At 38.8% G+C, this 15,973-nt stretch overlaps 1 protein-coding gene across 2 annotated transcripts in view; it reads left to right on the plus strand.

Annotated features, from left to right (window-relative positions):
- Window positions 1-7,048, plus strand: part of LPCAT2 (lysophosphatidylcholine acyltransferase 2) — a 59,438-nt gene extending 52,390 nt beyond the window's left edge. For both annotated transcript variants that reach the window (XM_081031917.1, XM_081031918.1), the window contains exon 14: window positions 2,230-7,048. In XM_081031917.1, the coding sequence (XP_080888043.1) occupies window positions 2,230-2,414 (185 nt within the window). In that variant the 3' untranslated portion in view covers window positions 2,415-7,048. The remainder of the gene's footprint in view (window positions 1-2,229) is intronic.
- Window positions 7,049-15,973: the final 8,925 nt, after the last annotated feature.

Genomic DNA, 15,973 nt, shown 5'->3' on the forward strand with positions numbered 1-15,973 from the left:
AAAGTAAGATTATCTATTGCTCTGAACTACCAAACTTTGAAAAGCTATATGAATAATTACATCAATGGAAAAATACTAAAAGTTATTTGTAGGGAATAATATTTTTGCCTGTCAATTTTAATAATTTTTTAGGAGAAATCTTTGTTTTTGGAGTTCAACCTTTTTTTTTTCATAATGTATAGAATAGCTCCTTGTTCCCAATATTATACAAATCTACTTTTTTTTTTTTTGCAGGAATGTTTGAGCTATTTAAGTATGACTTTATTAAAAAAGAGGTATTGAAGTGTATCATAAATGTGACCATTTAACTTGTTTTCATTCTTGGTTTTCCATGAGCCAAATTAATGCCCAAATTCCACTTATAACCACTTCACAGCATTTCTTGTAGAAATGAATTATTCTTTAATGCCACTGACATCCCCAAAGAGGACAGAGCACAAATCTTGAAATAAAAGCTTTTGTTTTCAGTAGATCAACTCTTATACTCACTTATCCTAGAAGGCACGTAAGTCCTCTGTGTTGCTCCATCACTGAAACAGACTCCTGCAGATGAACCTTTATTTGGGGTGTTAAGAAAACAATTCATAACTTGCCTGATTTGGAAATACGCAGTTGTCTAGTAATGCAAAATAATGTTACAGTTGCAAAGAATGATTTGGGCTCAGTCTGGTGACTTTCCCATCACTAAGACCTGTTTTTATCTTCAAGAGTTTTAGGTAGTCTGATGCGCAATGACTCTTGGTTAACAGAGGATTTTAAGAAAATAAATGGATAGAAATAGGATATTCGGTTAAAATCCTTTTATTATAGACCCAAATAGCAAAGACCAGGCTCCCTTTGCACTATTAGGTCAGTAAGTTTTCTCTACCTAAACAGAAAAGGATAGAGCAGGGGCATCCAAACTTTTTTCAACGTTTTTCACCAAGGGCCATATGCGGTAAAATACACAAACAGCCGGGCCGCTCACTGGAGGTGAAGTACGTATTGCCTCACCTGGTTTATTTAAGTAAACCAAATATATTTTTGAAATTTGCTGAGGGCCAATAAAAAATGGGTTGCAGGCCGCAGTTGGCCCGCGGGCCACAGTTTGGACCCCCCTGGGATAGAGGAAGTTTTTTAATTGAGGGTAGCATCATGTTTCAGCAATTGCGGGTTATTGGAGGCTTGCAGTTCCAACTCTGCTGGTTAACTTAGTAAGCCCTCTGTACCTCTACCTCAGTTCCTAAACGTAAGACACCTGAGATAAAAAGAGGTCCACTACTCAGAGGTCTCATGATATGATTATTATGTATTATACACTCTACTGGTCTTTATGGGTCGTAATCAGGGCTCGGCTTTTCAACACTATCTATTTCTATACCAGAATTAAGGATTACAATAGTTTTAAAACCCAGTAATGAAAAGTCCTGGGTAATTGAATTTTTAAAACTTTTTTTTTATTATTACCAAAAAGTCACAAAGATACAGAAAACTGAATAAGATCTAAACAGGGAGCGTAATGAAGTCTTGTAAAATGAACACTTATGTCACTACTGCTTCGGGCCAAGATATCATATCGAGCTTTTCAAGAACTCTGGGTAACGCCTGGTGGCCCCTTCCCGGCTCTACCCACTTCCTCTCCCTTACGGGAGGGGGACTGCTGACCTGACCCAGAAAAGAGCCTCTATCCAGCTTCCCCTTGGCCTTTCACCACAAAAGGAGGCATCTTTACTTGTTATATTTCAGTTTTGCCTACGGTTTTGAGATCAATACCATGCACTCATACAATAGGTGCGCTTTTCGTACCTGGCTTTTTTCATTCAGCCTTCTGGCTTTAAGATCCATCTGCCTGGTGACAGCACAGCCATTGCCGTATAGCATTATGTGCCATGAATATGCCACGGTTTATTTATCCATTTCTGCTGCTGACACACGTGAGCTGTTGCCATTTTTTACTCATTAGGAGTAATGTTGGCATGAACGTTCTTACACATGTCTCCCACAATACAATATGCGCAAATTTCTCCAGGTTATACACTTTGGGACAGAATTAGTGGGTCACAGAACATGCGTATCTTCAACTTGGCTAGTTCATGGAAAAACTGTCTTCCAAAGTCGTTGTACAAATTTATGAGGGTTGAGTAATAGTATTTGCAATCATTATATTATTAAAGTCACATGTTACTCTGTCTCATTGCCAAAAGAAGATTCAACTCAACTGACTGGATTTTGTTTTGTCTCTTCTTCTAGAGGAATTTAGAAGTTTTGCCCTAAAGCATCCAGAATATGCTAAGATATTTACGACATACTTAGACCTCCAGACGTGCTATGTGTTTTCATTACCAGAAAAAAGCCAGCCACCTCCCTCCAGCGCAAGTAATAAAGTCAGTCCTGAAAATCGTGATGAGAGTACCTCAGACAAAAAAGATGACTGAAAGCGTGTATTCCCAGTAAGGAAAACGCAGTGGCCTTTCCTTGAAATTGTAAAGTCACTTATCGATGGTATTGTAAGTATGATGACTGAGTAATGACGATGTTTAAAATGGAAAGCTTTTTAGTAAACATGATAGATTTTTATTAAGATGCTTTCATTCACATGTGTATAGCGAGTAATATTTTTTTCTTTCCTGTTACATTTGTGCTGAACTGATTGGTTTACTGGTGATAAATGTTTTTATGGGTTTTCCAGTTTAATTTGCATACCCAAATGAATGCAATAGTCTCACTTACTTCCTGATAAGCATTAATCAACACTGTAGAGTTTAAAAAATGCAAACATTCTTTAATCTACTTTCCTCTAAGGAAATAAAGTAATAGTGTGTTATCGCTAGTCCCTTTCTATTCTGGAAATAAGAATGAAGAGCCTGAGGAACGAGGCATAATTTTATACCTTTAACATCACAGATTCATTTTTTCCCATTTAAATTTCAGTTTCTTGACTATGGATGGGTTGGAAGGGAGAGCTCCATTAACTAGATGAGACTTCCTAAAAACTCATATTCTCTTTAGTATGCACCCCTATTGTAGATTTCCTTAACTATCTGATGAGGAAATCATACCTTTTTGCTTGATGTTTTACAGACAACGGCTATGGCCAGAGGCTAACATCGATTGCCTAATGAGAAAATGAATTGTTTGCCCCAGAGTTTCGTTTAATTTGAGTTGGATAGTTCAGAATGCAGTACTTGCCTAATAAATGAATCAGATTTGCCCTAGTGGTGTAATATTAGGAGTAATATATTTTGCCATCCACGTGGGACTTTTATTTTGTTAAGTGTCCTCTCAAATTTTAGAGCTTGTCTGAAATATCTACAGAGAAAGCACAAAAGGTTCCAAAGTATCACCAAAAACTAGGGAATCCCAAATCCTACTTAATCAATGCAATCCCACACTTTAATCCCCTGGCAGGAGTCCAACAGTGACATTTATACTTTAGGTTAAGCAATCATTTCCCTCAAATGCCTTTTCTATTGGATGTTATGCATGTGCACATATTGTCAATATTGTTTATGTTTGAAATTTTGAACCAAGAACCAATTTTTTAATATAATGTACAAAAATAGTTGTTTCAAATTCTGAATTCAGTCTTTGAATTTAAACTCTTTGTTTTGGTTACTGTTTTTGAATACAACGGTGATGCACTCCAAGTTGGTGTTTTAAGGCCATTTTTGAAGTTGAAAGTCTCATGAGAGGTGTTGGAGTTCATATTCAAGAGTCATGATTTAAAACTAGTTCTACATATTAAGCACTTAGTGTTCTAATTTAATGAGCAAATATGTATCTGGATAATTACCAAAAACTTTATATAAGTATATATAATTGTTTGCTTTTTCTATAAGGCTATTTAGACAAAGCATTGAATGAGCTGAAAACAATTGCTTACGTAATTAGGAAAGTACATGTTTACAATAGTGTCTGTCATGTGCAATTGAATGTATGTAATACTCAGGTACCATGATTGTCTTTTATCATAGAAAAGCCACACGTTAATCCTATTAGTCATGAAAATTGCATTGAAAATTAAAAACTTTCTATGAAGCTCTTGAAAGTGATCCCATTGTTTTCCTGTTTTAAAATAATATTTTATGCTCTTTAATCCGACTTCTGCCAATGTAATATTCCTATTTTATTACGTTACTGAATAAACAGAATTGCTACATAAAAGTATTAGCAATTAAAAAATTCTGGTTTTTCCATTTTGTCTCAAATGTAATATACCTTTTTAATATCATGGTTTGAATTTGGTTGCATGTTTATGAATATGATTAATCATTTTTGTTTGCATTTAAGCTTTATGAAATGTCAGGCATGATTTTTACTCTAATGAAAAACTCATATTTTAGCCAAAGTTGCAATACTTAGTATTTATAAAGTAGCTGACTTTTCACGGGTGGGGTGAACGTAATAATACAAGTCATGATCCTCAGTGTCACTGCACATGAGGCCACTACTTTTATGCCCTCTTAACAAAGGTTTCCTTCAAAGAGGCTTTTCTCCTCTTGGGATTTAAAGTAAGGAATTGAATTTCGTTAAATCAGTTAAAAGTGGTTTTATATAATAAATGGGAAAAATGGATTACTTTTTGAAATGAGAAATACTAGATCCTAAAAACCTATAAACGTTAAAAATTTCCATCAGAACAGTTCTATTGGGGCATACTGACATCCTGAATGTTTACAGACCAAGTTGCTTACGTTATGTAAAATATGTAATTCTCCTCTCCCACTGCTTTTAGAGTTCTGGAAGGCTGAGTGTGATAGCTGGTAGTGGTACCTGTAAAGAATGTTTAAAAGAGACCACCTCCCTTTTAGAAGACACGGGGTCTGCTCTCAGCATGAGGCGCAGCACTGCAGGTATCTCATTCCCAGACTTGGGACCTTTCCCTTCAGACTGCCACCAATGCAAGGTGGTGAACTGACTACAATTGACTTATTCTCCAAGGTTGGGGCATTGACTGTATTGGAACATGTGTGCTTCTTATCCCAAAGGTGCTTGTGTGTTTTTATATAGCGATCACTAAAGAGGATAAAAAGATACAAGGAAGGAACCCTTCCTAGGGAAGCAGACATATTTACAATCTTTTTTTTCTTTTCTGTTCATTTGGATAAACTTTTCAATTTTGGGGGAGAAATTGTTAGACCCGGGTATTAAGTCAGTATGATGTTGTAGCTTCATAGAGGTGAAGGCCCTCACAAACTTCTTGATATACCGGGGGTGCCAAAAAAAAATGTAAGCAAGTGGATACTTTGTCAACGTTGCTCAAACAGTAGTTTGCCGTAATCTGAAGTGTCTGGATGCTGATGGTAACTAACCACTTTGAGCCCCTCTTGTAATTGCAGCAGTCAAACGTGATTTGTATTCATCTTTTGTTATCGATATATATTGAGTATTGCAATTTTCATACAGTTTTCTTTTCTTAAAATGTGTATACATTTTTTGGCACCTTCTGTATATTCAATATACGTGTTATAAACTAGTAAATAGTGTAATAACTTGAAAAGCTTTTGCTCTTTTCACCCCATTTAATGTAACTGTTTTCTCTAGGTCATCATTCTTTCCCAAGGGAATTCTCAAGTGTTCTGAGTAAGGACCAGCATATTCTAACAAATTGTTTCCATTACGTTTTGACACCCAGTTTGCTATACTTTTTTCTAACATGTTAACTGTTATCATTCTTATGAAATAATCTACACACATTAGAAAAGATAAAAAGTAGAGAAAAGAATAAACTGGAAAAAATCAAGTTTACTTCTACTACCCCAAATCAACTATTATCAATTTTCTGACATATTTTATTTTGCCCTTTTTTTCATGATAGTCTTACGTTGTCCACATAATGCGTATGGTATTTTATCCTACTCTTTCACTTGCAATATAACATTTCCCAATGTCATGAAAATTCTCTGTAAATGTAAATTTTACAAAGTATATCTAATATTCATTCAGATAGCTATGACATAATATGTGTTATCAGTCTTCTAATATTGAACATGGGAGTTTGATTCTCATTTTGGAACTATGAAAAATATCCAACTCAATACTCCATAATAGTTCATAACTACAAATAGTTTGCTCAGGGACTTATGTATACTTTCTGAATTCCAAAATGAAAAATTCACTGAACATTTTATAATTATTAAAATTTGTTTCAAACTCATTTTATTACAGGAAAAAAATTGATATTGTCTTAGATTATATACAGTCTAGTAATTTTAACTTCAGGTAGTGGTTAACAGGTTCAGTCTCTTAAAGGTAAGTAGAGTTCATGTTTTTAAGACTATTTTTCCCTTTGTAAAAGTAACAGACTTACTAATTATTACAATCAGCGATAAGAATAATGGTGATAGCAATTTGGTTACCATAACAATTTACTTACCAAATAGTAAGCTACCAATTTGGTCTGCTTACTATTTATCAGCATTGTGTTAAGGGATTTACAGGCATCGACTCATTTAAACACTCAAGCATAGGTGTCATTGCCCCTAGTTTTTGGTAAACAAAACTTAGAACCATGTCCAAGTAAGTGGCACAGCTTGGAATTAAACCTGATTTCATCTGATTCCAAAGTCCACGCTTTTAATCATTTATATAAAGCAACACAGCTACCTGATCTATAGTTTATAGATTTAGCATTTGCCATGTATATTCCAACTTGTGGGTTCTGGACATCAGATTTCTGCCTGTTGTGGAGCACCCCCTTTCCTGCTTTCCCCACTTATGCTTTTGCCCTCTTATAAATTCTCTTGCCGTACAGAAAACACAGTGACCATTTCAAAGCATAAAGCAGATACCACTTTTGCAGTTTAATTTTTTTCCAAGGCTAGTCAGTGCAATTTGGAGGAAATCCCAAATACCCTACAAGGCCCTCTGTGGTCAGGCCCCTTCCTGCAAGCTAGGTCCCAACCATCTCCAATCTCCTCCCTCACCTAACTCCCACCACCCAATCTTCCTTTTCCTCAAACTGACTAAAGCACCTTCTAGCCCCGGGGTCTTTGGACTGCTGTTCCCTCTGGTGAGAATTTTCTTTCCCAAAGATTGTCACCTGGCTTTCTCTTCTTCATTCACACTCAAAAAAAAAACAAATCAAAACAGAAAAGCTTCATCGAGATATGATTCACATACCATGCAATTCACGCACTAAAAGTGTAAAATTCAGTGCTTTTTTAGCATATTCAGAGTTGTGCAACCATTACATCTTTTTTTTTTCCTTCTTTCAGATTTTAAACCAAATGTCATATTATCAGATAGGAATCCCTCATCACATAATCACCTAATCAGAAAAGCCCACTCTCTCTACAGACGTGCTCAATCCCATTACCCTTTTAATTGCATTTAAATTTCTGTGAAATTGTTTATATATTTATTGTCTGTTATTCCTAGCACTGAGTAGGTATGCCTGACATAGAGTAAATGCTGAGTAATTGATGGATGAATGAATAGTGTTATCTTTCACTTGTTGTGCCTTGCATTGTATTAGAATGGAACTCATCTTTACAACAAACTTGAAAACGTGGCATTAGGATCCCTAAAACCTGTTTAGAAATTAAGGTTCAGAGAGGTTTCCTCGCTTGCTCAGAGTTACATAACTGGTGAGTACCACGGCTGGATTTCAAGCCCAAGGCTGTCTGGCTCTAAATGTGGGGACTTTTTTTAAGCCAAGGTAATTTGAATCCATAAAATGGCTAAGGAATTATACGAAAGGCTTCGGGTTCCAGAAACATGGAAACTCAATAATCTGAGAACCCTTGGGGCCACAAAACCCCTAGAATGCTGAACAAAATATCACAAACGTATTTAAAATGCGTAGCTAAGCATGTAAAATACTAAGGGAAATCCTCAAAGTCCAAAAATGAAAGGGGAGCTGAAAACCAGAACTGAAGGCACCAAGGTTACGGTTAACCTGTGGACACTGGTCAATCTCTGTAACAAAGAGGTTTATTTAGTATTTTGTGGCCATGGGAGACAGAAGACAAGGTTTGAATATGAGGTGAGGGCTTGGAACTGACATCTCAGGGGGCAAAACAGACATTCAAGGGCTGCGATCTCAGTAAAAGAATGAACTAGAAAAATTCTTCTTCTGGAAAAGGAAGACAATGAAGACATTTTTCTGTCTTGGCTTGAGTTCTAGGTTGAGGGGGAAAAACAATCTTCCTCTGATCTTTTTTATTTTTTTAAATTTCAATTCTTTGAAATGTTTTAAGATTCATTTTATGGCCCAGCCTATGGTATATCTTGGTGAATGGTCCACGTGTACTTGGAAAGAATGTGTATTCTGCAACTGTTGGATGTAGTGTTCTATAAATGTAAGTTAGAGCACATTCGGTGACAGTGATGTCACTACAGCTTTACTGATTTTTTCCCCCCTATTCTATTAATTACTGAAAGAGGGATGTTGAAATTTCCAACTATAACTGTGGTTTTATCAACTCAGGTTTTCGGAAGCTCTGCCATGAGGTTCATGATCATTTTTGATTGTTATGTCATTTTGATGAACTGACTCTTTTGTCATTGTGAATATTCCTCTTTAATTGTGGTGATATTCCATGTCCAGTTGTTAACATAGGCGCGCTAACCATGCCAGCGTTCTTATGATTAGTGTTTACATAGTGTATCTTTTTCATCCTTTTTCTTTTAACTTCTCTGTTTCTTTATTTTATTTATTTATTTATTTTTATTTATTTTAAATATGCACCTCAAGTTAGTACTTCGTGGTCCTTTTGGGTCTTGCTTTTTTATCTTGTTTGACAATTTCTGTCTTTTAATTGGAGCATTTGGTCCACTCTCATTTAATGTAATTATGGATATGATTGGGCTTGAGTCTACAGTCTTGCTTCTTGTATTTGATCTTTTCTCCTCTTTTCCTGACTTATTTTGGATGAAACAATTTTTTTAAGTATTTTATCATTTATATTTTCTTTTGGCTTATTAGCTATACCTATTTACTTACTTTTAGTGATTTCTCAGAGCTTACTATATATCTTTCATTTAATATAGTCTACTTTCAAATAATAGTAAACTTTTTCACTTATAACATAGGGACCGTACCACAATATACTTCCATTTTATCTCATCCCATCACTTGTGCTATTGTCGTGTATCGTCTATGTGTTTTAAACTCCACAGACATTTTTATCATTTTTGTTCTGAACAGTCAAGTAAAAATTTGAGAAAAAAAAGATCTGTTTGTTTACATTTTTTCTGTTTCTTTTACTCTTTCATTTCTTTGTGTAATTCCACCTTTCTGACATTTTTATTCAGCATGAAGAATGTCCTTGAATATTTCTTGTAGTGCAAGCATCCTGACAAGAAATTCTTTCAGCTTTCTTTTGCCTAAATATATATTTTTTGTTGAGGAGTGTTTTCCTGGATACAGAATTCCAGCAAAATTGACTTTTTCCTTTCAGTACTTTTATTGTCCCTGTGAGAAGTTAGAAGTAATTCTCTTCCTAGTTCTCTTGTATATAGTGTATTTTTTTTTTTTTATCATCTGGCTACTTTTAACATTTTTTTTCTTTATTACTAGTGCTGAGAAATTTTATTATGATTTGCCTTGGCATAATTTTCTTTATGTTTATCCTTTTGGGGTTCATAAACTTCTTTGACCTGTAGGTTTAGAGTTTTCATCAAATTTGTAATCTTTTCAGGCATTATATCTTTATATAATTGTTCTGCCCCTAATCTTTCTTTTTTGTCTCCTCCATTTAGACTACTTGGATAATCCCACAGGCGACTGTCTCTGTTGATTTTTTTCTCAGTTTTCCTTTCTCTGTGTCTTCCAGTTTGATCACTTCTGTTGCTCTTTCTTGAAGTTCACTGATTGTTTCTTCTGCAATGTCTAATCTGCACTGTAAATGTTTCACTTCAGACACTATCTTTTGCTTCTAGAATTTTCATTTAGGTGTTTTCATACTTTCTCTTTGGCTAATAAGAAATCCCTCTTTATTCCCTCAGTATGTTCACATATTCTTGAACATTCTGGAATATATTTGTAATCGTAGGTTTAAAGTCCTTGTTTCATGTGTCATCATCTCTGTTATTCTTGGATCTATTTGTACTGACTGATTCTTTTCTGAGTGATGGGTCATCTTTTCCTTCTTCTTCACATGTTTTATACAAATTATTTTGTATACAAATCTGTAAAATTATTTATGCAAATATTCTGTATTATATTCTGGACGTTATAGATACCATATTGAGTGTCTGGATTTGTCTATCATTCTTAATAGAGTGTTGAGTGTTATTCTGCCAGGTGGTTGTCACATGAACTTTGACCTAAACCTCACCTACTGTATACAAAAATTAACTGAAAATGATTAGAGATTTAAATATAAAATTCAAAACTATAAAAATTTCAGAGACAAATATATGAGAAAATCTTTGAGTTCTATGTGTAGATGAAGAGGTTTTAGACTTAGCATAGAAGCCAAAAGCATAATTTCATAAAGCAAAAATTGATAAATTGGATATCATCTAAATTAAACTCTTTTTCTCTGTGAAATACCTTGTTAAGAAGATGGAAAGGCAATACTTGCAAATCACATATCTAACAAAGAAGAATCTATAAAACATAAAGAACTCCCAAAACCCAACAGTAAAAACAAATGCAACAATCTAATTAGAATATGGGCAAAAGACATGAATAGATATTTCTCCAAAGAAGATATATAGATGGCTAATAAGCTTATGAAAAGATGTTCAACATTATTAGTCATTAGGAAAATGCAACTTAAAACCACATCTACCAGAATGGCTGCAATAAAAAATAGTGACAACACTAAATACTGGCCAGGATGTGGAGAAACTAGACCACTCACATTGCTGGTATGAATGTAAACTGGTACAGCTGCTGTGGGAAAAGAAACATGCAATGTTCTGTGGCCCAGCAATTGCACTTCTGGGCATGTATCCCAGAGAAGTGAAAGCATATGTTCACACAAAGATCTATACATAAATGCTTATAACAGCATTACTCATAACAACAAAAAAGCTGGAAATAACCCAGACGTCCATCAATGGGTGAATGGTGAAACACACTGTGGTACATCCACATCATGGAATAAAAAGGAACAAACTCTGGATACAATGAGTAGCCTGGATGAATCTCCAGAGAATTATGCTGAGTGAAAAGAACCAATCCCCAAAAAGGTACCTACAATATGATTTCATGTATACGACATTCTTGAAATGACAAGTTATAGACATGGAGGTTGTCAGAGGTTAAGGGGGATGTGAGAATGGAAGAGAAGGGGGAGTGGCTAATAGCTAATAAGAGCAAAATGAGCAATCCTTGTTGTGATGGAAATGTTCTGTATCTGACTGTGTCAGTGTTATCATCCTGGCTGAGAGTCTGTACAATAGTTTTGCAACCTCTAGGAAACCTCTAGGAAAATTAAGAGAAAACAATTGTAGAATTCTAAAAGTGGGCACAAATACGTATAAAGAAAGAATTTTAAAATCACAAGAAAATACGATGAAACACATTATGCAAATATATCTGACAATTTAAATCAAATGAATATTTGAAAGAAAACTAACAAATCTAAGAAGAAAGAGAAATCCTGAAATTCTCTATATTCGTTATAAAAATTTAATTAGTAGTTTAAAATCAAGCCTCCCAAAGTGACCTCCAGATGGTATTATAGACTAGTTTTAAACATTGAAGAAATAGATAATCCCAATATTATACATACCTGACAGAGAAAAATAACTTTGATGCCAAAATCCAATAAGGGCAATGTGAGAATGATCAGTAACTATTGTGCTTCATTTATAAATATAGATTCAATTGCCAAATCAAATCAAACAATGCATTAAAAATTCAATCATGATCAAATAGATTTATTCCAGGAATGCAAGGATGGTTTAATATTAGGTAATATTTTTGTGTAATTAAATTTATACTGTATTAGTTTCCTATCTGTAACAAATTGCCACAAACTTAGTAGCTTAAACAATTTAAATTATTGTCTCATTCTGGAGGTCACTGGGTCTCACTGGCCTGAAATCAAGGAGTCAGCAAGGCTGCATTTGTTCCTTTAGAGGCTTTCGGGGGAAATCTGCTTTCTTGCCTTTTGCAGCTTCTAGAGGCTACCAACATTCTTTGGTTCATGGCCCCTTATCTCCATCTTCAATCCTAGCAAAGACAATTTTTCTTACATCCCATCATTAAGACCTGTCTTCCTCTGTTTTCCACTTTCAATGGTGCATTAGGTAATCCAGGATAATCTATTTATTTTAAGGTCAATTGATTAGTAACTTTAATCCCATCTGCAATCTTAATTCCCCGTTGCCATGTAAGACAACATTTGTCATGTTTTCAATTCTCTTGAGCAAATACCTAGAGGTAGACTTCCTAAGTCATTGAGTAGCTGTAGGTTTAGTTTTATAAGAAACTGCAAAACATTTTCCCCAACTACCTGTACCAATTTACATTCCCATCAGCAATGGAGAAGAGTGCAGATTGCTCTACCACCAGGGCCTTTGGAGAGAGCTCATGAGGCATGAGATGGGAGAGGGCTGAGGACACGTAAAGGTAGAAGTGCTGATATGACCTTGATTGGAGACCGGCTTTTCTCTGACCCCTCGTAGGGCAGCCCTTGAGCCACATCAAAGGCCGGGGCTTCCTCAGCCATTGTCTGTGCGTTTATGGATTTGTTCCTGCGGAGGTCACCCAGCCCCAGGGCATTGACAACAATGACGCAAGGCTCCCTGGGTGGGGTCGGCACCCACAGGGGAGATTGAATGTTCTGGGGATGAGAGGAAAAGCCTTGTTTATTTCTGGAGAGCTTGATCGCCAGGCTGGGGGCCAGGGCTTCCGGGCACATTTGGCAGAGGTAGGGGTCGGGCAGTGCGGGGAGGACTGCAGCACGTTGCAGAAGAGGCTACAGAGGGTGACAGCATTGGAAAGAATCCAGGAGGCGCGCATCCTAGAGTTCAAGACTTCCCCATCTCACCCTCCATTTTTGCCTCAGCTCACCTTCCTCTAAGGGAACCTGTAAAGCAGAGAAAAGAATGTCAGGGTCAGGATACAGGGTCTTGTCCCTGTGTTCATCCAGTGATTTATTGTCACATCCCTTACCCTCCCTGGGACTCAGTTTCCTCATCTGTATAATGGGGTATTAATTCATCTACATACTGTTCACTGAGATTTTCTGAGTCAGTTCAGACCAAACTCGTTTGTGTGTGCGAGAGAGAGACAGACAGAGAGAGAGAGAGAGAGAGAGAGAGAGAGAGAGAGAGAGAGAGAGGGAGAGAGAGAGAGACTGGCCCTTCACAGCTGTCCTACATATCATGCCCAACTATTGAGACACCTTCAGAGTCTGGCATCGCTGCCACATCTGATTTCATCCTCAGCTGCAACACGGAGTACATGGGCTCAGACTCACCTTTGCAGGCAGTGCTTGACCTCAAGAGGGCGCAGTGTACCTTTCTGCTTTCTGCTCAGAGCCTCCTGGTCTGTGTGCAGCCTGAAAACGCCTGGAAATTGATGCCCTTAGACTTAGCCCCCAACCAATCCGGGGTAGGGGCTGCCGGACAAATATCCTGCCTTCTGTCCGTCAGGGGACAATGTTGGGAGGCAATCTATACAAGGAGCATCTCCGAGGAACCCCAGAATTGGGCACAACACTGAGAACACTCGTTTGTTGGCCTTTCCTCCTTCTCCAGGTCACTCGTCCTGTTTCTTCACTCCTGTTTCCTGGGGTCACCTCCCCAATAAAACCGCTTGTGTCCAAATTGTCATCACAGGCTAGCAAATAAAAACTCTGATATCAGTTTAAGACTTTATCGTCTGAAACTATTCAAAAACCATGTCTGTTAGGAGGCTTGGAGCCACAGTCTTTCTGATAAGCCCCAAGACCTGCTCCCACATCCAACAACTCCATCCTGCTGGCCACCTGTCACCTCTCCCTCTGGGCTACCACCCCAGCGTCTTCATCCCTCGGGGCTGCTGCCCTGTCTCAAGGCCACTTCGCCCAGGAATGGCCACCATTTCCTGGTTCCCAGAAGCATGGTTCATGTCCAGACCCAGGGCTTAACAAAAGCGTTCAGAGGGTTCGAGGCCCTTGGAGGGAATTAGATTCCCAAAAACTTACATATACAGCATGAAGGGCGCTCGCGAGGTCCTTCTGCCCTTCCTGACCCTCTTTCTCAGCACAGGTGCTGGCAGTCAGCGCACTGCAGCATGGGGGCCTCTCTCCCTCAGAGGGGAGGCCCTGCAACTCCCCACTCTGTCTAGGAGCCTAGAGGGGAAGAGCCGCACCCCCTCTCCTGTTGAAAGCCACCACCATTCCTCTCCCTGGGTGGTCGATGGGAGTAGCCTCTTCAGGGGTGAGTCCTTCACTACCCCTCACGGCCTGGGCAAGACCACCCCATGAGTCCCCACATATTCCCCTAAATCTGGCTCTTCCACCCCAGATAAGGCCGGGGAGCGGGCCCCAAGCCACATTCAGTTTCTTCTACAGCCCCGTCCTTCGGCTCAAGGGAGAGAAGAGAGTTCTGCTTGCCCTTGATGTGTGTGTTGGGGAAGGCAACACTTTTTGGTCTTATAATCTGATCTTGTAATCTGAGCAAATACCTAAAAGCAAAAGAGCCAACAACTTCTCTTTTTTCCATATTTAGGGGGAAAACGATCAGTCCATCAGGGCAGGGTCTTGCCAAGAGACACCATCTGTGTTAACGTCTCTCAGCCTGCAGCCTCTGTGTTTGGGTTTCTTCACTGGTTCATCTCAAGAACAACGGGTGGAGACTCGCTTGCCAGCTATACGGTTAAGAATGGCCAAGTGCTACCTCTTAGAGCCAAGAGTGCGTTTGGCCCACGAAAAATGCCAGCTTCATCCTCCTCAGCAAACAAACACTGCTGCTGGCCCTCAAACGGTGGAGGTCACACCAAGTGACACACCTTCCACCTCTGGCAGCACCAAGAAACCACTCAGATGAGTTGGTCTCCAGCCCCTGGCTCATGTCTTGTTTGTAACGTGGAGAAACTGCCTGTTGCCAGGTACTCGCAGGGTTTGGTCTGGGTGCCCTCGGGGTGGCTAGAGAACACCTGGCAACGCTCACGTAGGTAGGAGTTCAGACAGAGGGCCACTGATGGCCAGGGAGGTGGGTGTGGCTGGGAAGCCCTGCATGCTCCGTAGAGGCAAAGTGATAACACTTTCCCAGACAGCTCCCCCATCGTGGGGGCAATGCTGGTGCCCAGGGCAGGGGTTGCAAACTCCCCAACATCACAGAGGTCAGCAGAAAGGTTAAGTCAGACCAACTAAAAGTGAGGCTTTTGGAGAGCCCCAGCCCTCTCCAAAACTCAGGGTGGCCAGAGAGAGCACCCGATGCTTTATGAGAAGCCTGAGACTCAGAATTTTGTGTGAAACTTGCTGATTTGTAAGGCGGTGGGTGGGTTACATAAAACACTGAGGCCCCGACCTGGCCCGCAAGGCATTGATTGGTGATGCCCTGTAACACAGGCAACTTCTAGCACCAGCCATGCTGACATTTGGCTGTGCAATGCCACCGCTGCTTTAGTGATCTCTCGGGCCCCTTCCCGAGTGATCATGAGTGATTAGGGCCTGTCCCTAGAGAATGGGTGGACCCCTCAGGGGTGATGAGGCAGTGCAAATATTTGTGTTTCACCAGGATGCAATCGGCACTAACCGGATCAGCGAAACCTGAGAAAGTCAGTGTCTGAGGAGGAGAAAGTAAGGTGTCCCCGTGGCCTCTTAAGCAATTAGCTTTGATTTCCTGGCAGCTGCTGAATTCCAAAGGCAATTCCAGGAGTTTTGATTTGGAATCAGTCTCTAAAGACACTTAAAGGTGTCTGTGACAGAGAAAGGAAAACCCCACATGGGTGGGTAGTGATGGGGTGGGACAGGGATTTTCCTCCAGGGAAAGTTTCAGGGTTGTTTCATAGAAGGAGAGATCACCTTCTCTGTGTGGGTCCAAGGGCTAAACCCAGGGCCAGCAGGTTGAAACTATAGGGAGACAGCTTGACCTAAAGGGC

The sequence above is a fragment of the Rhinolophus hipposideros genome (assembly GCF_964194185.1).
Source record: "Rhinolophus hipposideros genome assembly, chromosome: 21".
Classification (NCBI taxonomy): Eukaryota; Metazoa; Chordata; class Mammalia; order Chiroptera; family Rhinolophidae; genus Rhinolophus; species Rhinolophus hipposideros.